The sequence below is a fragment of the Pteropus medius genome, unplaced genomic scaffold (assembly GCF_902729225.1).
Source record: "Pteropus medius unplaced genomic scaffold, Ma_sr-lr_union100, whole genome shotgun sequence".
In the NCBI taxonomy this organism is placed as follows: domain Eukaryota; kingdom Metazoa; phylum Chordata; class Mammalia; order Chiroptera; family Pteropodidae; genus Pteropus; species Pteropus medius.
This window is the reverse complement of record NW_024350923.1, coordinates 5,470,652-5,491,312: the sequence shown is the minus strand read 5'-3', so window position 1 is coordinate 5,491,312 and position 20,661 is coordinate 5,470,652. Positions and strand designations below refer to the sequence as shown.

The window sequence follows — 20,661 nt, the reverse complement described above, 5'->3', positions numbered from 1 at the left end:
ACTTTCCCATCCACGATAACGGCTTCCTGGAGTTTAATGAGACCTCGCAAAATCAGCCAAGCTCTGTACTAAATGAAAGGTTTCCAAGTACAAATACAAATTTCCAAGGTTTCATCCTCTCAATGACTCTGTAAAAGCCGGAACTATAATTATCTCTATTTGACAGAGGTAGAAACTGAGCTCAGAATGATAGTGCTATGCCCAAGGTGACACACTTAATGGAAGTTGGGATTTAAACCTCCAGCTGCTTGTGGGATTGTTGGGACTGTCTTCCCACCTGACAGCTGAGGAATCGAGTTCTGAGACCGGCAAATGGGTGCTGCCCACAGGTAGAGCCACCCAGGTTGGTCCCTGACTCTGCTCCTTCCCGTCCTGGTTAAGACGTGGGAGGCAACAGGAATCTGCCACCCCAGTGTTGAGGGCAGTTGGCTCTGGACCAGACTCGCCCTGTGACCTTCAGCAGGTCTCTTGCCTTGGGCAAGTCTTTTCTGGGTCTCTGTTTCCCAGCCTGTGAAATGGGGCCACCAGCACGCACTCCGCAGGGCTGCCGGCGAGAAGGGAGGCAGATCTGGCAGCGCTTGCGAGGGGCGGCACCAAATTACTGGTTGCCCTCTCCCCGGCACGCGCGTCCACACCGCCTAGGGGCGCAACGCGCCGGCACTGCGGTCCCGGCGGCACCCCCCAGCCCGCGGTCGCCCGCGCGAAGCCCCGGAAGCCCGGCCGCCCCGCCCCCGCGCTCCCGCCCGGCCCCCGCCCTCTCCCGAGCCCCGCCCGCCTTCCGACGGGGGTGCGGCTCCAGGAAACGGCGCGCTCGCCGCTCAGCGCTCCGGCGACCCGACGCGCCCCAGACGACCCCGCGGACTCAGGCCACCCGGCGGGCCCCAACGGCGGCGGCGGGGACAGCAGCCCCGGGTCCCATCCTCTGACGCCTCCGCACAGACGGGGCGGGCGGCGCAGCCAGGAACCGGGGAGGCCATGGGGACCTGCAGTCGGGTCCGGCGGGCTGGGTCAGCAGTCGCGGGCCAGCGGGAGCCCCAGGTCTGAGGAAAGGGCGGCAGGGGCCATGACCTCGGTGTGGAAGCGTCTGCAGCGCGTGGGCAAGCGGGCCGCCAAATTCCAGTTTGTGGCCTGTTACCACGAGCTGGTGGTGGAGTGCACCAAGAAATGGTGAGTAAGACGGAGGCCTGGGGGACCCCGCAGATTGGCGAGGACCCCATCCGCCTTTGGAGCCTGAGAGAACCCTGCAGCTTGGCCCAGTGGCGAAAGGGGCCCCCACCCCAGCTTGGGCCCTGGTGTCCCAGGCACAGACACTCAGAAGGGCCCTTGCAGCTTGTGGGACCCTGAGAGTTGGGGAGTGTGGGAGCTTTGGGGGAGTGGAGGTCAGGACTTCCGGGCCTGAGAACCTCTGTGCTCACACTTCCCTCAGCGGCGGTCAGGCCAGGGGAAAGGGAAGCCTCATGTTTTTGGCCAGAGGGATGGTTCAGGGTGGCATGGGGAAGGGAGCAACGTTTGAGGTGTGTGGGTTGCTGGGCTGGAGCACAAACCTCCACGGACTTCAGTTCGGCTCTGAACAAGGATGTTGTCCCCTCCTTCCCTGCCCACTTATTGAGCAAGAGAGAACCCACCCCCCCTCCAGCCAGACTGGGCTCTGGGAGGCTGGATTCATCGCCACGATGTCCTTAAAAGGGGAAACTGAGCACTAGGAGAGATGAGGAGGGAGGCGGGAGCAGCTTAAAGGGGTCCAAGGGCCTAGGAGGTTGTGGGTTGGGGAGGACAGGGCCTGGAAAGGCAAGGTGGTGGGGTGGGGGGAGGTGAGGGGGTGCAGGACCCAGCCTGGGCTGCCAAAGGGCCCAGGGGCCTCTTGTTCACATGTCCCCACCGCAGCTGCCCAGGCCCCTGCGTCACACCCTAAATATATGTGCTCACTGGTGTCAGCTTCCCTTGGCTGGATTAGGGCACAGCTGTGGGGACCTTACCCACCAGACAGGGCTAAATTTAGGCTCCCAAGAGGAAGGGCTGCTGGGGCAGGAAGGGACCATGGGGTCCAATGGGAGGAAAGCGAAAAATGGCTGGGGTCACTCGGGTAGTTGCCATATTCCAGGTCTCAGTGGGCTGGCCAGAGGGCCATTCACTCCATTCAGTGAGGCCTAGAGAGGACAGGGTCTGGCTGGGGTAACAGAGCACAGAACTGGTACTTGAGCTCTGGCTTCTGGCTTCTACCTTCTACCCCAGCACCCTGGGTGTGTGGTCCTGGAGAGCAGGCAGAGGGTGTGGGCAGTGTCAACGCAGCTGAGTCACAGTGGGCAGTCAGGGCCTTCTGGGCTTCTGAGCCTGGAGCCCAGGCTAGGAAGCTGCCTCTATCCAGGTCGGAGTTTCCCAGGAGGGCGTGCCCAGCCTGAGTCAGGCTGCCTGGCCAGACCCGGCCCTCCCGAAGCACCCCCTGCCCACTTCCCCTTTCTGGGAAGTCCCCGCAGATACCCTCACTCCGCCATCGCCTGGAGTTTAGGGTTGGGGAGGGGAGGCTCCAGACCAGACAGCTCTCCAGTCAGCTGTGTAACTCTGTCTGGCCCACAACCTCTCTGGGCCTCAGCATCCTCAGAGGTTGACAGGAGAGCCATTTATCTTGGCACAGCCTCCGCAGGGGCAGTGAACTGGATAAACCCATGTCCCGGCATGGGACTGGGTACAGGCAATGGGGGCTCAGCCTCATAGTCCCCTTGGCTGCAGTCGGACCCTCTAATCCAAAGGCACCTTCTCTCTCCCAGGCCCAGCCACACGTCAGTTCTGTGTCTGGGACTGGGTCTTGCACACGCTACTCTCTCCTCTGTTTGTCTGTCTCCCCCACGTCTCTGCCTCTTCTCTGAGTCTGCCCTGGCACGTGCTGTTCGGCTTAGATATCACCTTCTGGAAGTCTTCCTCGATGCCCCACATGGGAGTCAGGGGCCCTGCAAAGCTGGGGTCCAGGGCTCTGGGTTTGAGAGGTGGGGAGCGTGGCTGAGTTTCTGGGCCCCTGGACCCAGCAAAGGACCGAGCATGGAAGGCCCTGGGAGGGTGTCTAATAGCAAGCTGATCCTCTGCCTCTCTGACCACCTCTCACCCTCTGCGCCTCCCTCTGACCCTGAGCCTCCTCTCAACTGTGGACCTTGTATGTACCATTCCCTGTACCTGGAGCCGCGTCCCCCAGACCCTCACACAGCCCGTCCCTCCCCAACTCGTGCCTCTGCTCCCACACCCAAACTCAAGGAGACCCTAGCAACTCTCTCTTATCTCCCTGAAGTCAGCTTGTTAATTTACTTTCCTTCTTGATTGGCACCCTTCCCCTACCTCCGTCGTCCTCAGCCCCCGAAGGGTCTTGCTCTCCTTCGCCCTGCTCTGCCTCCAAACTGAGCTGAGTTTATAGTATGCACTCTCCAAATATGTGTAAGTGAATGGACTCTTACTCCATGTGTATCTCTCCCTGCGTCTCTGAGTCTGTGTGTCTCTGGCAGAGTCCTTGCTGTGTTTCTCTGTATGTCTCTGTCTCCCTGTCTTCTTCATGATCCCTGGCCACCCACATCAAGCCTTTGCCCTTCTGCCCTGGGCCCCACCCTACCTCAGCAGCCCCACCCTATTCCCTGTGGCCCTAGATAAGGGGTTGTCCATGCCTTCTCCTGGGGGAGGGGTATGTGGGCAGAGGAAAGACCCTGGAGGAGATGGAGGGGTCTGGGCAGCGTGACTGAGTAGCCCCCTCTCCTCTCCTGCTCCGCCCAGGCAGCCGGATAAGCTGGTGGTGGTGTGGACCCGGCGGAATCGACGCATCTGCTCCAAGGTTGGGAAGATGCCAACTGGGAGTCCAGGTTGGGGGTGGGGCCAATAAAAAGAGCACAAAAGTGAGGACTGATGGAGGTGGGGGGTCAGGTTCAGGTTCAGAGCAGCATCCACAGAGTGAAGAAGATGGAGTCAAGGTTGGAGACAAGGGCAAAAGGTGAGGGGGAAGGTTAAGATTGGGGAAGGACTCAGACTGCTCATTGTAGGCCCACAGCTGGCAGCCGGGCATCCAGAACCCATACCGGGGCACCGTGGTGTGGATGGTACCTGAGAATGTGGACATCTCCGTGACCCTGTACAGGGTGAGTCTCTAGCCCTCCACGCAGAAGGCACTGGGCAGGTGATTGCAGCCCCAGGTAGCTACGAGGGTCCCCGGCGGGTTATCCATCCAAATAAGAAAGAACAGAGGGGTGAGACCGAGAATTACATCAGGGGTCTACTAAGCGCGAGCGGCCTGGAGGTCCTCTTGGAGGGGGGTGTGTTTACCCGCCACACACAGCGGGAGACACGGCCGGGATCAGGAAATGCTGGGAGCATCCCAGCCGAGATGGACCAGCATGGTGAAGACGCCACCCGAACACCTGCGGAGGCAGCGCCAGCTCTGCTCCCTGCACTGCCCCTGCCCCTGCCCCGGAAGCCCTGTACTCACCAGCGTCCCTTTTTCCCAGGACCCTCATGTGGACCAGTATGAGGCCAAAGAGTGGACTTTTATTATTGAGAATGTGAGTGACTGGGGTGGTCTGGGACCTGGGGTATCGGGGACTCCGGAGCAGCACTGCTGCTCATGCCCCCAGCCCCTCCCCCTGGCCCACAGGAGTCCAAGGGGCAGCGGAAGGTGCTCGCCTCGGCCGAAGTGGACCTGGCCCGCCACGCAGGGCCCGTGCCTTCCCAGGTTCCCCTGCGGCTGCGGCTGAAGGCCAAGTCTGTGAAGGTGGTGCATGCGGAGCTGAGCCTCACCCTTTCAGGGGTGCTGCTGCGGGAGGGCCGTGCCACGTAAGTGCCCACCTGCTCTCCTTGGCCCCAGTCTACAACTTCTGACCCCAGCCCTCACTTCTGACCTCTGACCCCCAGAGATGATGACATGCAGAGTCTTGCAAGCCTTATGAGCGTGAAGCCTAGTGACGTGGGCAACTTGGACGACTTTGCTGAGAGTGACGAGGAAGAGGCTAATGGTCCAGGGGCCCCTGAGGCACGGGCTCGTGTCCCCCAATCAGGTGGGCTCACAGCCTGCCATGCTTTGAGACCACCAAGACCTAGGAGGGTGGGAAATGACCTAGGCCATAAGCCACTTGCTGTGTTGGGGCAGAGCCAGCTTGTGCACACCCAGCGATGGGAGCTCACTGTTGCCCAGGCAGCCCCAACCTGCCCTGTACCCCTGATTGTCCAAACTTGGCCCCTAGTCCTGTGGTGGCCTGGGTCCTTAGCCGAGTCCTGCAGGATGGGTTCCCAGTGCCTCCCCGTACCCTTGGCCCTCTCTTCACTCCTGGGTCGGTGCCCGCCCAGCTCTGTAGCTGCCCACGACAGCTGGGCCAAAAGTGCAGAGCGGGCCTGCAGTCCAGTCTCCCTGCCCTCACCAGCCACCCTCACGCTCAGTCACTAGCTTCCTCCCCCCTTCTTTTGCTTGTTAAGGCTTTTTTTCTGCCTCTCCTTGTGCTTCCTTCTTTTATTCTTTGCATCCCTGGGCCTGTCTCTTCTCGCAGGCTGGGGCGGTACCCTGAGGCCGGGGTGTTTCCCAGGTAGGCCTAGCACTCCAGTTGCAGGGAGGTGGGGGTCAGACCTGCATGGCCCAGCCCTGAGCTGACCCTGTCCCCCCAAACCCTTCCCCAGATCCCCCTCGGGAGCTGAAGACACTCTGTGAGGAGGAGGAGGAGGGCCGAATACGGCCCCAGCAGGCAGGTGAGGCCCAAGCCTGGGTTGGGTGGGGACCGGACCTTTAGTCACAGGGCCCAGGACTCAACACTCCCTTCTGTTCTTTCTCCCCAGTGGCCAGCCCTTCTAGTGCTGAGGATACCAGCCCAGTGCCTGTGAGTGCCCCTGCGGCCCCATCCAGGGCCTCCCGGGGCCAGGGGTCAGAACCAGCTGCTGTAGTAGGGGGCCAAGTGGGGCCTGAGGCTCCAAGGCCCCCGGGAACCCCACCAGAGACGAGGTGAGCTTTGGAACCAGCTCCACCCCCATCCCCTGCCCACTCTTAGGGAGCTGCACTCCCCCTACCAACCTGCCTCTCCGGTGCAATGTGAAGATCTGAAGGGTGGGGGGGTGGAGCTAAGAGTGGGAGGCCAAGTGAACCCTCCCAATGCCCCCTCCTGCTCTCTCCTCAGGTCTTCAAGACAGCCAGGCCAGGACACGGCCCCCACCCCAGCCCCTCGGCTCCGGAAAGGCTCTGATGCCCCCTGGCCCTCAGTCCCCCAAGGGAAGGATGAGGCCCCCAAAGCCTCAGGGGCTCCCCCAGCAGGGATGGGTTCTGCTGGGGAGCCCCAGGCCCAGGCAAGCCCTCAGGAAGGGACAGAGGCTCAGGGAGCCAGGCCAGGCCCTGGCATCGAGGGTGGAAGCTGCAGAGACTCTTTGGGTGGGCAGAAAGCCAAGATTGAGGAGAGGGCCATTGGGAACAGGCCAGAGGCCATTGGGGTGGACACTGAGCAGGAGTCAGGAGTCAAGGGAGTGAACACTAAGAGGTCAGAGGTTAGAGCTGGGGAGGCTGAAGAGAGTTCAGAAGTTAGTCAAGTGGATACTGAGCAGAGATCAGACGTGAGATATGTGGACATTAAGGGACCAGAGGCTACAGGGCTGATGTCTGAAGCAAGATTCAAGGAGACTCCTGAGGCTCCTCCAAGGGGCTCTCAGGGGAAGACAGAGGTCAGGACCGGAGATGAGTCTCCCACAGTTCAGAGCCCACCCCCAGCAGAGCCTGGAGGGCATTCCATACATCTCAGTGACCCCAAGGGGGTCAGGGCTGCTGTAGGCCAGGAGAGAGAGGGTGCAGAGCTGAGGAATGGAGCCTCTGGTGTTGGGAGGACAGGCCTGGAGCAGGGCCCCTCTGTTGGAGCAGCAAGCACCGGGCCCCAGGTGAGCAGGTACCAGGGGGCCCCACGAGCAGCTGAACAGGGAGTGATGTCTAGGGATCTGGGGGCCTGGGAGGCAGAAACTGGGGACTTGAAGGTCCTGGGAACAGAGACCAGGTTGGCAGAGTCAGAGGTATTGGGGGCCCAGGAGATAGAAGCAGGGGGATCAGGGTTCCCGAAGATAGAGACTAGGACAGCAGAAGCTGAGATATTGGGGGCCCAGGAGACGGAGGCTGCTGGGTTGGCAGCGTCTGAAGAATTGGTGACCCAGAAAACAGAGGTGAGGGTTTCGGGGACCCTGGGGACGGAGACTGGGATGGCAGAGTGTGAGGTACTGGGGACCCAGAAAACAGAGGCTGCAGGTTCAGGAGTTCTGGGAACAAACACTAAGATGGAAGAGAGTGAGCTATTGGGGACCCAGGAGACATATGGGGGCTCAGGGGTGCTGAAGACAGAAGCTGAGATAGCAGAAACTACAGTGTTGGCAGCTCAGGAGACAGAGGTGGGAGGTCCTGGGGTACCAGAAATAGAGGCTGGGAGGGCAGAGGCTGAGATATTGGGGACCTGGGAGACAGAGGTGGGGGTTTCAGAGGTCTCAGTATTTAAATCTGAGATATCAGGGACCCAGGAAACAGAGTTAGGGGGTCCTGAGGCTCCAGGGTTTGAGACTAAGACAACCAAAGCTGAAGTATTGGGGACCCAAGAGAAAGCATCTGGGGGTTCAGTGGTCCCAGGGATGGAGACTGAGACAGCAGGGGCCCAGGAGACAGAGGTGGGAGATTCAGGGGTCTCAGAGCCAGAGGTTGAAAGGGCAGAGGATGAGGGACTGGGGGCTCAACAGACAGAAACTATAGTTTCGGAAGTTGAAAAGGCTATGATCTCGGGGGTCCCGGAGGCAGAGACTGGTCTCGGGGGGACCCTCATATACGAGGCTTTAAGGGCCCCAGTGACTAAGTATAGAGTTTTAGGGTCCCAGGGAACAGAGGTAGAGACCATAGTTTTGAGGGTCCAGGAGGCAGAGGCTGGGGTTTTGGAGGTTTCAGAGGTCAAGGCTAGGGTTTTGGGGGTCCAGGAAGCAGAGATGGAAGTTTTAGGGCCTCCAGAGAACCAATCTGGTATTTTCGAGGCCCAAGAAGCAGAGGCTGGGGTCTCAGGAATCGAGAAGGGAAAAGAAGCTGAGGGAAGCCTCCCAGAGGCCAGCCTGATGGAGGCGCAGGTGGCCAGTGGGGCAGGGACTGAGGTGCCCAGGCCCTCAGGGACCTCTTCCCCAGAGGAGCCTGAAGAGGACAGGAGGCTGCCGGGCAGCCAGGTAGGGATGGGGGCCGCCGAGGGCCCAGTCTTCTGCTTCCCACTAACCTGGGCTGAGCTAACGGCGGCTCTGCATGGACCCACCTGGTCAACTGGGGTGGGGTGGGACGGGCTCAGCTTCAAGGAGCCCCCTCACCCCTTCCTCTCTCAGGATGCCCTGGCTCCCCCACCTTGTCTTTCCTGGGCTGCATGGAACTGGACATCTCTAAGCTGATTTTCTGGGCTGATCTGAGGTGTGGCTACTGGTGACCTCAGATCTTGCCTGGGGGCCACTGACCTTTAGATGACCTTGGTAGATAACTCGGGAGCTGGAAACCCTTTTTCCTGGCCCCAAGGCTCTGGCCACTAGTCTCTGGTGACCCCTGGAAATGCAGAGCAGGGGCCGTTTTATGCCTGGGGCGGAGGGCACAGGTTCCATGTTCACATTCCCATGTTCACATTCCCTAAGCTCATCCCTGTGTCACCAGGTACCGGCTGCACCGGTCAGCTCCAGCCAGTCCCTACTGGAGTGGTGCCAAGAAGTCACCGCTGGCTACCGTGGCATCCGCATCACCAACTTCACTACGTCCTGGCGCAACGGCTTGGCCTTCTGTGCCATCCTGCACCGATTCTACCCAGACAAGATGTGAGCTGCCAGAGGGGGTGGGAACGAACCGGGGAGCCTGCCGGGAGGGCAGTGTGAAGCCAGCCTCTGACCAGTGCTCTCTCCACAGTGACTATGCCTCCCTGAACCCACTCAACATCAAACAGAACAACAAGCAGGTGAGATGGGGAGGGTTGATGCTTGGAGGGAAGGATGGCCTAGGGCTAAGATTTGGCATCTGTCTGTAGGAGAAGAAACTGTGGGCTGCTGGGCCCCAGCTGTGGCTTTTGAAAGTTCTGCCATTTTTTTTACTCTTTTAGTCTTTTAAATTGTTTTCTTTAGTTTAGTTGAGGGTTTTTTTGTTGTTGTTGACTGTTTTTTTTTTTTTTTTAAGCATATTTCCAGTAGATGGTTTTTCCAAAACAACTTTTTGGTGCGCAGTTGCTGGGTAACACAAGGGTGGACTCTTGTTACATTTCCCCCAATAGGAGGGTGAGGGCGTTGCTAGGCAAACCCTGGAGCGCAGGTCGCAGGGATCCTGGGTGGTCCAGGGCTGAGTGGCAGCGCTGACCCAGAGCACACGGTTTCTAGGCCTTCGATGGCTTCGCGGCCCTGGGCGTGTCGCGGCTGCTGGAGCCAGCGGACATGGTGCTGCTGTCGGTTCCCGACAAGCTCATCGTCATGACGTACCTGTGCCAGATCCGCGCCTTCTGCACCGGGCAGGAGCTGCAGCTGGTACAGCTGGAGGGCGGTGGCGGCGCCGGCACATACCGCGTGGCCAGCGCCCAGCCCAGTCCGTCCGACGACCTGGACGCTGGCGGCCTGGCGCAACGGCTCCGTGAGCATCGGGCCGAGGAGCCGAAGGAGGCCGTGAGCCGTGCAGACGGGGCGGCCCCTGAGGTGGCCTCCAAGGACTGCGGGGCCGAGACCGCCCAGGAGGCGCGCTCTGCAGAGGCCCCAGCGGATGACCCCGGAGCCCGAGCGTTGGTGCCCCCGGCCGAGGGGCCGGTGATTGGGGTCGGGGCGCCGGGCACAGCGGGTGGCGCGCGGCCGCGGCGGCCATCGGTAAACGGGGAAGGTGGGCCGGTGCCCCCGCCCCGGGCGCATGGCTCCTTCTCTCACGTGCGCGACGCCGACCTGCTAAAGAAGAGGCGCTCCAGGCTGCGGAACAGCAACTCCTTCTCTGTGGACGACGCGGACTCGGGAGCTGCCGGAACTGCGGCTGCGGTGAGTGCTTCGCCATAGCGTGGTGGGGGTCGTGGGGAGCCGCGCAGAGAAGGGGCGGGTCCTGAGGGGCCCCAAGGGCAGAGCTAGCAGAGGGCTGGAGGCTTTGGGGCTGGGGACTCGGATGCATGGAGGCGCTTGTTGATTGGAGGGACTGTGATACCTGCGGAAGGGTCCTCTGGAGACGTAGTGAGCTCCTGGTCAGGGGACACAGGTGAGCAAGGCCTGGAGCGGCTGCGGGGGCAGGGTCCTGGCCTTTGCTTCTAGCCTTGGGATATGTCAGTGGTTTTTACAGCTGGCACCCAGTTCGCGGAATCATGGGCCGTAGTAGGAAGTGCCCAGAAGGCTCCTCCATGTTGTCAGCACTGAGCCGGTGCTCTTTACGGACTGTAAAGTGTGTTAGGATGTTTCTTTCCTTGCCGGTGGCCAGGGGTTAACCAGCAACCATTGCTGCCTTGAGTTTCTATACTCAAGGGGGGGCTTCCAGGGCCTCCCAACCCCAAGATTCTCTGACTTGGATCTTTAACTCCAGATACTGGAGACCAATTTCTTCTCTTCTGTAATAATGGGAAGTTGGAGATGGGAGACCCCACTGGGCACCCATGTTCCCCCATTCCCTACACATCTCAGGTCAGTCTCCCAGGGTGTCACGTGGTCACTTCACTGAAGTGGAGATGGTCCCAGAGAGAGCAGGGGTTTGCTCAAGGACTCAGAGCCACTGAAGTCCAGGCCATGGGATGTCCAGCTGGGGTTCCACCCACTGCATCGCCCGGCCTGTGATTAGAAAGAGCAGCTGTCAGGCCACTCGAAGCCTTCAGCTGCCTTGGGATGACCCCAGAGCTCCAAGGAAAGGAGGGAATAAACTAGGAAAGGCTTTCTGGAAGAAGCAGCCATTTGAGTCAGGCCAATAGGATGGATAGGTTTCCCAGGGGAAAATGGGAGGGGTGGTTCTCAAGTGGAGGGACCCACACAAGCAAAAATGTGGCAGCAGGAAAGCTCAGGTCTCATGTAGGGAACTGTCAGGCATCTCCACCGTAAGGTCCTCAGGTGGTGATGAGGCCCACCTGGGCAGTAGTAGCCTTGAGTGCAGGGTCAGAGGCACAGCGTTGAAACTGTGATGAAAGACAGGGAGAGCCCCAGAGGCACCCACAGGAGATATAATAGACAGAAGTCAGAGGGACACAGCCACCCTCGGCCTGACTGTTGGCCTCTGGACATAGCCTCATTAATATATGTCAGTGGCACTTTAAATCTTAAAGAGGAAGCTCCATACTTCAGTCTTCTGGGCCCGAGTCCCAACATCTGGTCCTTCCAAGCCAGTCCCCCTTCAGCCCTTGTCCCATAGAGATATTTGACCTGTGGGACTGGAGAGGACTCCTCCCTGTTGGTCACTTCTGTCCCCCATGCTCACATGTGTAGCGGGAGGATGTTGGGCCTGGCCTCTCCCTTGGGAACTCTCAAAATCCTGGAGTGGGATGAAGTCAGGCACCTTGAAGATGGAGTGGGGTTGAAGCAATGCATTGAGGAGGGCAGTGTGCCTCTGCTGGAGGAGGGGCCACACATAAGGGTGTAGAAAGGGGAATTTGGATCAGACATGAGGAAGTGTTGGATTTCCCATCAGGCCTGTTGTGAGTAAGCTCAGTTGCTGCTGAGGTTGGGGTTTCTCCACTCTCCTGCCTCTGTCTGCCCTGGAGGTTGCTGTGTGCCTTGCCTGGCCCGCCCCCACGACTCCGCATTGACTCCTCATGATGCCTTTTCCAGGAAAGAATGACTATCCCATTTTTCAGGTGGGAATATTGAGGCTCAGGGAGGTGAAAAAGCAAAAGGAGTTGATGGAGGTGTGAACCCGGGTTCTGAGCCTGAACTCTTAAATGGCGCCCTCTACTGGGCCCAGCACTACTGACTGACCGTGTGACCCTGTAAAGGCACTCAACCTTTCTGTGCCCTTTTCCTGAGGATGACAGACAAACATATGAAAGTTCTTTGCAAAGTGGCTTTGAGCCACCACTTCAGGGTGCTCACTGCAAAGGGAGCTGTATTTGACCCCTAGAAGCCTTTCTGGAGCACCTGCAACCCCAGGTTACACAGGGCTGGGATTTCTCCCCATTTTACATACAGAGACACAAACGGAGGCTCAGTGGGTGTGACCAACGCAGAAACAAACAGCGAATTGGTGGCCAGACTTGGGAACAAACCTTTAGATTAGATAACCTTGGGCCATAGACCAGGCCTTTGTGAGCCTCTTCTCTGACCCTCAGTTTCCTCATCTGTAACATGGGATGGTGGTCGTCCCTGCCTCCCAGGCTTGTTGGGAAAACTAAATGAGCCAATACATGCACAATGCCCAACACATGAATGCTTAATCAGTGTCAGCTATTATTGGTAATCTGTGTACCCCGAGTGAATTCTCTGGGCCCCACCCTGTCTTCAGGGACTACCTCTGGTCAGGGAGATATGGCTAACCAATAGCCATGATGGAGTAGGGCGTCCGAGCTGTGATGGGGGAGGCTCAGGAGGCCACGAGGGGAGCATCTACCCAGCTTGGGGCTCAGGGGGCGCTTCAGGATGCACGAAGGTCAGGGAGGGAGACAGGAGCATGGGAGCCCAAAGGGGCCTCTGGAAGAGTAAGAGATGAGCTGGGTCATGAAGGTCAAGTTGGTGCAGGCAGACTCCAGGCTGCGGAAGCTATTTGGAGAAGTGAAAGTCCATGGCTGTGGCCAGAGAGTGGTATCTGGGCGGGGTTCACGATAGTGGGAGTTGAGGCTGGAGCTGCCAACAGGTCTTGGCAACAAGGCTGGGGGCTGAGGTAGGTGTGGTGGAGGTTTTGGGAAAACCTTTCAGTTGTGGCTTGAGGGCAGAGTCAGCAGATGTGGGTAGTGGCTGGTGAGGAGACCTGCCACTGACTCAGGCCAGAGGATGGCACCTAAGCAAGGGGCGTCCAGGGCTGCCTCTCAGAGAAGTACAGGGCGGAGTGGACAGTGGGGTGGCTCAGACTCTTCTCCATGCCCTGTGACCTAGAAAGGTGGCCAGAGTAGGAGCCATCAAGGGGGCCAGGCTATCAGCTAAGTTGAAAGTGGGGGCCCCCCAGGGCTGACGGTCCCAGCAAGTCACCAGGGACAGGGCACATCAGGGGCCAACCCTGCCCTTCCAGGCTAAAATTGGTAGGTCCAGCGAACTGTCCTGTTCTGAGTGTTATGTGATGTGGGGCAGTTGCTTGGCAAAGGTATTGATAAGGTGGGAGGGCGCCCCCTTTTGGCCAAGAGGTGGAGGTGCTGGCTCGGGATAGCAGCATCAGGCCAGCTCAGTGACACTGTGTGGGCCCCTAGCCATGATGGAGATGCCCACACTAGATGATGGGAATCGGAGGTGGCCTGAGGGAGCTCCATGGAGGAGGGGGCGAGAGGGGGAAGGAGAGGCCTCAGCTGGGCCCTTCCCAGCCTTTCACCCCCGAGTCTCACCAAAGCCCTGTGGGGCCTCAGGAATGAAGATGATGAGGCTCAGAGAGTGGGAGTGGACTGGCCCGGAACCACAGGGCCACGGAGGGTGCAGGCCGTGGTTTTCCTTTGAGGAGGCACTTTCCTTAGAGGGAGGAGGAGTGGAGAACTGTGAATGCAGGACTGGAGACAGGCAGGGTGTGGAATCCAGGGCCCTCCCTACGTGAGTGAGGCTCTGGCTGGCCACAGGGCGGGTTTAATGGGGAACCCCTCCAAACCCTCACTGTCTCTTTCCTCCACAGGAAGGCCTGAGCCCTGACCCCAGCCCTGCCCCCAGCCCACCCACAGCCACAGCCCCACAGCAGCCGCCTGGTGAGTAGTATTTAAGGGGTGGTGACCCAGCTAAGCTCAGGCTGCTTATAGATCTTGAACTGGGGCCCTCTTTGGAGGCAGGTGTAAGTTGGGGGTACCTTATCCTGGTTTCTGTCTGTAGGTGCGAGTCCCCCATCAGAGGATCCCCCGCCAAGCCCAGGGGAGGAGGCTGGGCTGGTAAGGTGGGCCGAGGTGGGAGAAGCTGATGGGTGGGCACTTCTTAGTCAGAGCCTGGGCTGAGCCCACCGCCTTCCCCTTTCTACCCCAGCAACGGTTCCAGGACACAAGTCAGTACGTGTGCGCAGAGCTCCAGGCCCTGGAACAGGAGCAGAGGCAGATAGACGGGCGGGCAGCCGAGGTGGAGATGCAGCTGAGGAGCCTCATGGAGTCAGGTGAGGCGGGCATCTGGAGTCCACTCTCCAACACATGCCACCAGATCTGCTCAGGCCTGCAGCCTTTCCTGACCTTGGGAGGAGTTGGGAAGAGGCAAGACTGAGGTCATTATGCTGAGGCCCTAAGCGGGAAAGCAGCTCACTGGAAGCACACAGCTCTGGCTTCTGAGATGCCACAAGGGAGCGGGCCTCCTCCTCAACCCCCCCCCGGCTTGCTCCTGACATGGGAGTCAGTGGCAGGCCTGATGACTCTCCTGGCCGGGTTCAGGTGCCAACAGGCTGCAGGAGGAAGTACTGATTCAGGAGTGGTTCACACTGGTCAACAAGAAGAATGCTCTCATCCGGAGGCAGGACCAGCTGCAGCTGCTGTGAGTGCTAGCCCCTCTCCGTCCAAGCCCCGCCCCCACCCGGGGGCCTGCAGAGCAGGGAATCTTAGTTACTTTGGTTCGGGCTCATCACTGCCTTTTTCTTCCTACGAAGATCTTTTTGAAAAATTGCAAGCTGTCTTAATTTTTTCCCTAATTTCCTGTATAAAGTGTGTACCTCTTAAATAGGTGCTATTTTTACTAATGAGATAAAAATTTGGTGCAGCCACGTCAGGGCTGAGTGCCCAGTTTGACTTTGTTCCTTTACAGTCAGGAAAACCAAGGCCCAGTGAGATCTGAGCTGGTTTTCCCAGTGAGGTCACAAGCCACTCTGGCCATCATCGCCTTTGTAGTCCTGTGTGGCGTTGGTGGTTTAACCTTCCATTTGCATTTTGGATCATTTTTCAGAATAATTTTAGTTTAATATTTGCTGTTTATGAGTGATGCTCATGCAAATAATTTCTCTGCGTTTCTTATTCTAAAAAAGGGAGAGGTGGGAGGAGACAATATAAAGATCCAGCAATTGGGGAACAGTTGGAACAAAAGAAAACACTTTGCCCTCTGCCCAGCCCTCCGCGGGAACTGGACAGGGATGGGGGGGGCGGGCAGGGAGTGGTCAGAGCCCCGGCCCAGCCCTCCCGCCCTCGGTGTTTCTTTCCTTAACCTGGCACCCCCACCCCCCAGCATGGAGGAGCAGGACTTGGAACGGAGGTTCGAGCTGCTGAGCCGTGAGCTACGGGCCATGCTGGCCATCGAAGGTAGGAGATGGAACCCAAGGGGTTGGGGCCCAGGACAACAGGGGCGGGTGACTCCTGACCCTCCTCCACCTCCTCCGCCCTCAGACTGGCTGAAAACGACCGCGCAGCAGCACCGAGAGCAGCTTCTGCTGGAGGAGCTGGTGTCGCTGGTGAACCAGCGCGACGAGCTGGTCCGGGACCTGGACCACAAGGAGCGGATGTGAGTGGGGCAGGGACCGCGCCGGGAGCAGGGGAGGGTCCCGGGGTGCATTCCCGAGGAGCGCTGGGCCTGGCCCGCCGCTGGGGCTGACTTGCACGGGTTCCCTCTCAGCGCCCTGGAGGAGGACGAACGCCTGGAGCGCGGCCTGGAGCAGCGGCGCCGCAAGCTGAGCCGGCAGCTGAGCCGGCGCGAACGCTGCGTGCTGAGCTGAGACCCAGTCGCTGCCGGGGAGTCCTCAGCTTTTCTGCCGCCGCGCGGGGTCGCCGCCCCGGGCCTGCGCGCGGGACGATCGGGCCCTCTCGGATGCCGCGCGCGGCCTGTAGGGGCCGCCGTAGCCCCTTCACCGGGAGAGGTCGGGCGTCTCCTCGGCCCGGATGGACTTGGAGCGACTGGGCGGCCGCGCCGTTGGGCGGTATTTATTTGTTCCTGGGAGTGAGTGAGTGAATGTGTGTATGTGTGTGTTTGCGGGGCTGGGGGTCCCCGGAGCGCCTCGCAGACCCCCTACCCGGAGGCAGGGCCCGGGCGGCCAGCCCCAGGGGAGCGGGTAGTTGTGAACTGCTGCTCCCCGCCCTCCTCCGCTTCCTGTTCCATGTGAGCAATAAAGTTGGACAAGGCCACGCCACGCCGGGCCTTTCTCAGGACAACTGGGTTTTCAATGGACGGAAGGGGTTGGCGCTTAGGCCGATAAGGTTGTCTGCCTGCGATGCTAAATGGAGCCGTGCCGGCTTTGAGGTTCCCAGATGCCTATGGAGGCGAGACCTCGGCTTTCGCAGGATGATGGGGGTTTGGGTTGTTCATCACCGTAGGAAAGAGACAAAAGCACAGTCGGGGTTGTTGCCCGTTCAATTTTTTATTAACAAATTATTCCCTGAAGTCCTCGCACCCATCGCTAGAGGCTTCCTCCTCAGGCTTCTCCACCTGAAAGAAGTTCAACAACATCACCTGACACTTGTCAGCAAGCTGGGGCCTGTTCTGGTGCTGTGGTTGAGGGGGGCAGAGTGCTCAGAGCCAGTTCATCTTGCCCCAGGATAACACCTTGGTCCTCAGCGGTCACAGGGCCACTGGACCCGAAGAACTTCACCATGGCACGGACCTGTGGCAGCTCCGAGAATGTCTCCACGGCCAGCAGCATGGCCAGGAGCCCCAGGAGCAAGTAACCTGGGAAGGAGAGGTTGCTAGGGCAGCTCTTGGGATGCCAATGATGCTCCCTGCCCACCTCCCAGCCTAGTGACTCACCCTGGCCCCTGATGTCACTCAGTTCACTTAACACCGCCACCTGGATTCTTCCAACTGCAACTCCCACACCACCCCCTAGGGCAGGGTCCCCCCACCTGTGAGGCTAGCCTCCTCCCCCACCTCTGGTTTATGGGAGTTGTAGTCCAGGCTCCTCTTCCCTCCTCTCTTCCCCGTAGTGCTCCTTGGCAGCTGGACTCACCGAGAAGTGCAATCTGGCCAAGGTAGTAAAGCACTGGATGCAGGTCACGGCCACGACCAGGCAGCAGGTCCCCCAGGCCAATGGTGCTGAGCGAACCGAAGCAGAAGTAGACGGCCTCCAGCAGGCTGCAGTCACCCTGCATACCCCACAGTACCAATGCTGGTAGCAGCACGAAGGTACCAGCCACTAGCAGGCCCAGTCCAGCTGCCTGCAGCAGCGCAGCCCTCGCTGGTGCCAGCGGCCAGCGGACAGCTACCCAGGCAACTGGGCGGCTGAACAGAGGCAGCAGGCAGTGGCGCAATGTGGCCACAAGTGCTAGAGACGCTGGCAGCCCCAGGACCGCGTAGACCACACAAAAGGCCTTTCCACCTGCCGACAGCGGGCCCATGTGGCCATAACCTGGAGAGGAGAGAGACAATGGGCAATGAGCACTTATGTGGAAGGGCTGATAGGGTCCCCACTTTCCCCAACATCACCTCAGCTGAGGGCTGCCCTCTAGTGGCAGAGATTGCTGGAACTGCCCTGTCTGGCTCTGCTCCTCATTCACTGGGGGTCTTGGGCAAGTAAGTCTCTGGGCTACTCTTTTATTTTCTGGAAAATGAAAGAGTTAAAAGAGACAGTCTGCCCTCAGGCCTCTTGCAGCTGAGATGATTCTGAGAACTGTTCTGCCCCAGGGGGAGCCTGGCTTTGTGAGTCCTCAGTTCTGCCCTTGACTAATAGATACTTCCACATCCACTGGGCAGAACACCCACTCTTTCGCTCCCCAAAGGTATAGCGCATTATCCCGTGTGCTGGGCTTTGTGCTGGGCCTTGTGCTGGAATCCGAGTCTGCTTAGGCCTCGCCATTCAGTGGGGGAGACAGGCGGGAGAGTCAGTCAAGACACTTGACATGAAGAGCTGCGAAAGAGACAGCCTGCACGAGCTGGGCACTCAGAGTCGGAAGGCACGTGCAAAGAAGGGGCGGTGAGGGAGCAGGGCGTGCTGGGAGAACAGGATCAGCTAGTCCAGAGTTTGTAGACTCAAACGCCTAGAGGGGCCAGATGCGAGACAAGAGGGAGCGGTGGGGACTGGGATGGCCTGGAGAGCACGTGCTCTGTCCAAACGGGCAGGCCTCGTCCTGCTCCAGCCAGTATGTGGCCTTGCAGGGATTCTGGCTCCGCTCGAATGTTCTGATTTTTCCAAAAGAAGTTGGAAAACAGACTTTCATTTTCAAAAGTATTTAGAGACTATGCAGGACCAAAAAAAAACCCATTGCTTGCTTGCTTTGGGCCTTCGCACATGCTGTTCCCTCTGCCAGGAATCTCTTCATCTCTGTGCCCTCAGGGCTTAGCTCACATCTCCTCAGGACTTGCTCCCCTCACACTCCCTCCTGTGCTCCCCAAGTCCATTCCATTTCTCTCCATCCAAGAAGCCATCCCACAATATATTCCCTGCCTCGCCTCAGGCCCATGGGGTCTGAGCACCTCTCCTGGGTCTCAAAGGGTGCTTGGGAGTGGGGCCGGGGAGGCCACACCCCTCCTGGCAGCTGAAGTTGAGGCACCAGTTGGGGTGTGTTGATGCGAAGAGCCCCAGCTGTGATGTCACGCTTAATAGGGCCTGGGCTCTGTCTGGCACTTTGGGGTTGGGGGGAAGGGCTACACCCCCAGGACCCCAGGGAGCCATGAAATCAGGAGCCCCCTCCTTCCCGGCCGCTTGGCGGCCTTACCCGTGGTGGTGAGGATGCTGGCAGTGAAGAGAAGAGCCGAGGGCAGATCCCAGTTTCTGGCCTCTGAGCCATTGCCCAGTCTGGAGACCCCATGGGCCTGGGCTGCCAGGGCAGTGCCCAGCAGCTCCTCCAGTGCCCCAGGTGGTAGGCAGGCCCCGTAGTCCGCCCGGAAAGTGGCCAGCTCAGCCCTGAGCTTGGCCTGGAGCCGGAGTGCTGGAGGCCCCTCCAGGGTCTGGAGCACCACAGCCCCAAGTCCCAGGGCCAGCAGGTGGGCCACAACCAGGAGTCCATACCGGGCCCAGGGCCTTAGACCCCCCATGGTGTGCCGCCAAGGAGTCTGAGGTGCCCTGGGAGCTGGCTGCTCCACCGCAGGCACCTGGGAGGGGCCGGCAGGTGGGGTTGGGAGGAACTGCTGTGTGGGCGGCCGAGAGGGAGGGAAGCCTGGGACATAGCTGGGGTGAGTTTGGACTGGAGGAGAGGAGGCAGCTCCGGCTTAGAGGTGAGGTGGCTCACTCCTCCCAGTTTCTGGGGCCATTATTTGCCCAATTCCCTGAAGCTGGGGTGGTGAGGGCTGGGTGGAGGAAGGCGAGGCCCAGAGAGGTAAGTGACTGGCTCAGAGTCACACCTTAGTGGTTTTTTGAAGGACACACTCAGTCACACGTACTCCATTCATCCACTCAGCAGGGGTTTAGATCCTGAGGACACCTTGGACAGACATAGGTCCCTTTCCTTCTGATATTCACACAAGAAACCTGTTAGCAAGGAAATATGACATGTTCACCTTGTCATTCGCTCCCTGAAGGAAACCCTTGATTATGGGAAAGCGTTCTGAGAAGGCCCCTGTAGGAGTGACATTCAGCTGGGGGTACAAGAGGCCAGTCAAGCAGGGAAAGAGCTGGGGGGTGAGAGGAACAGGGAACTGGCTATGGGGAGGGCAAGGGGGTGGGCGGAGCCACCTCTTGAGGACAAGTGTGTCTAGGACCCTCTGGAGGGCGGGTGGGGAGGCTACTGTAGGCATCCTGGATAGAAGGGCAGTGCCCTGGGCAGCAGAGTGGGAAAGGAATGTGGGATTTGGGATGGGTCTAGTAGGGACAGGGGTGGCGAGGTAAGGAGTTGAGAAGTCACAGAGCGCCCTGGAGAGATGCTGCTGTTAGGTCTCTGTTCTAAGTCCCTCCTGGGAACCTTTTCTGCCCCACCCCCTTGAGTCCCACTCTGCTGGACACTGGAGACACAGTGAGTCTGGCTGCCATGGAGAGTGAAGGGGTCGGGGAGGGGAGCCTGGACTATAAACGGCAGGACCCTGTGGGAGTAAGGGAAGTGTGAGTGGAGCCAGGTGCCAGGGGTTCACCCTTCCTGGGTCCAGACCGTGGGATATACACTCAGAACAAACCCCCAAGATGCTACCCAGAGGGCTGTGGGTTTCCGAGTTCTGCGGGCTGCCCAGATTGAGAGCAGCACAGCCAGAGGAGTCCCTGGGGAGGCAACATCACAGCCGGGCCCTGAGGATAAGCAAGGATCTTCCGGCAGCAGGATGAATCAGGGTGAAGCGTCACTTGAAATGGTGGGAAAGGCCTGGCAAGTGACACTGGGTGAGGCCAGTGCGTGTGGGTGCCGGGGAGGCTGACGAGGGCCTCCTGGCTGAGGCCGGTGGACCTGATCCGAGGGGAAGGGTGTGGTGCAAGGCACCAGCCCAGGCCCAGGTCAACTGCTCGTTTTGCTGGGGGCGTGAAGTCACCAGGGTTGTGTAAGGGGTTGGATCCTTGGTTACTTCTAAGAAAGGTGACAGGCTGTGTTTGGGGAGTTTATTTGGCTTCATTGGATCCCGAGGCTGAGGCCCCGACCCTGGCCGGGGCAGCAAGAAGACACCCAGAGAACCCCCAGGGCAGGGGGGTCCAGGCACTAAGCCCTGGGGCAGGGGCCACAGTAGCAGGACTTGGTCAAAAGTGCTGGTGACAGCTGAGGCTGGCCCCTCTCCCTCGCACCTCCCCTCCTCCCGGCACCACCCCTGGGGGCAATTCCC

At 59.5% G+C, this 20,661-nt stretch overlaps 2 protein-coding genes across 10 annotated transcripts; one reads left to right on the top strand and one right to left on the bottom strand.

Moving 5' to 3' along the window:
• The first annotated feature begins 780 nt into the window (after positions 1-780).
• On the top strand, positions 781-16,142 carry EHBP1L1 (EH domain binding protein 1 like 1). Of its 9 annotated transcripts, none has more exons than XM_039840917.1 (20): positions 921-1,167; positions 3,751-3,808; positions 4,014-4,109; positions 4,476-4,529; positions 4,622-4,800; positions 4,879-5,021; positions 5,635-5,703; positions 5,791-5,953; positions 6,126-6,870; positions 7,993-8,175; positions 8,642-8,799; positions 8,888-8,936; positions 9,349-9,984; positions 13,718-13,787; positions 13,909-13,964; positions 14,056-14,179; positions 14,448-14,547; positions 15,229-15,302; positions 15,387-15,501; positions 15,613-16,142. In XM_039840917.1, the coding sequence occupies exons 1-20, from the start codon at positions 1,064-1,066 to the stop codon at positions 15,710-15,712; spliced, it is 3,276 nt and encodes a 1,091-aa protein (XP_039696851.1). In that variant the 5' UTR covers positions 921-1,063; the 3' UTR covers positions 15,713-16,142. The 9 variants fall into 9 exon arrangements, 8 of the variants coding, with proteins under 8 accessions (XP_039696848.1, XP_039696851.1, XP_039696849.1 ...); XM_039840915.1 differs by having other exon boundaries at positions 6,126-7,146; XM_039840914.1 differs by having other exon boundaries at positions 781-1,167; positions 6,126-8,175.
• Positions 16,143-16,265: 123 nt separating this feature from the next.
• KCNK7 (potassium two pore domain channel subfamily K member 7) lies at positions 16,266-19,579 on the bottom strand. Its single transcript, XM_039840922.1, has 3 exons — positions 18,642-19,579; positions 16,937-17,335; positions 16,266-16,659 (listed from the first exon to the last, which is right to left on the bottom strand). Exons 1-3 carry the CDS (start codon positions 18,958-18,960, stop codon positions 16,454-16,456), a joined length of 924 nt encoding a protein of 307 aa, XP_039696856.1. The 5' UTR covers positions 18,961-19,579; the 3' UTR covers positions 16,266-16,453.
• Between the last annotated feature and the right edge of the window lie 1,082 nt (positions 19,580-20,661).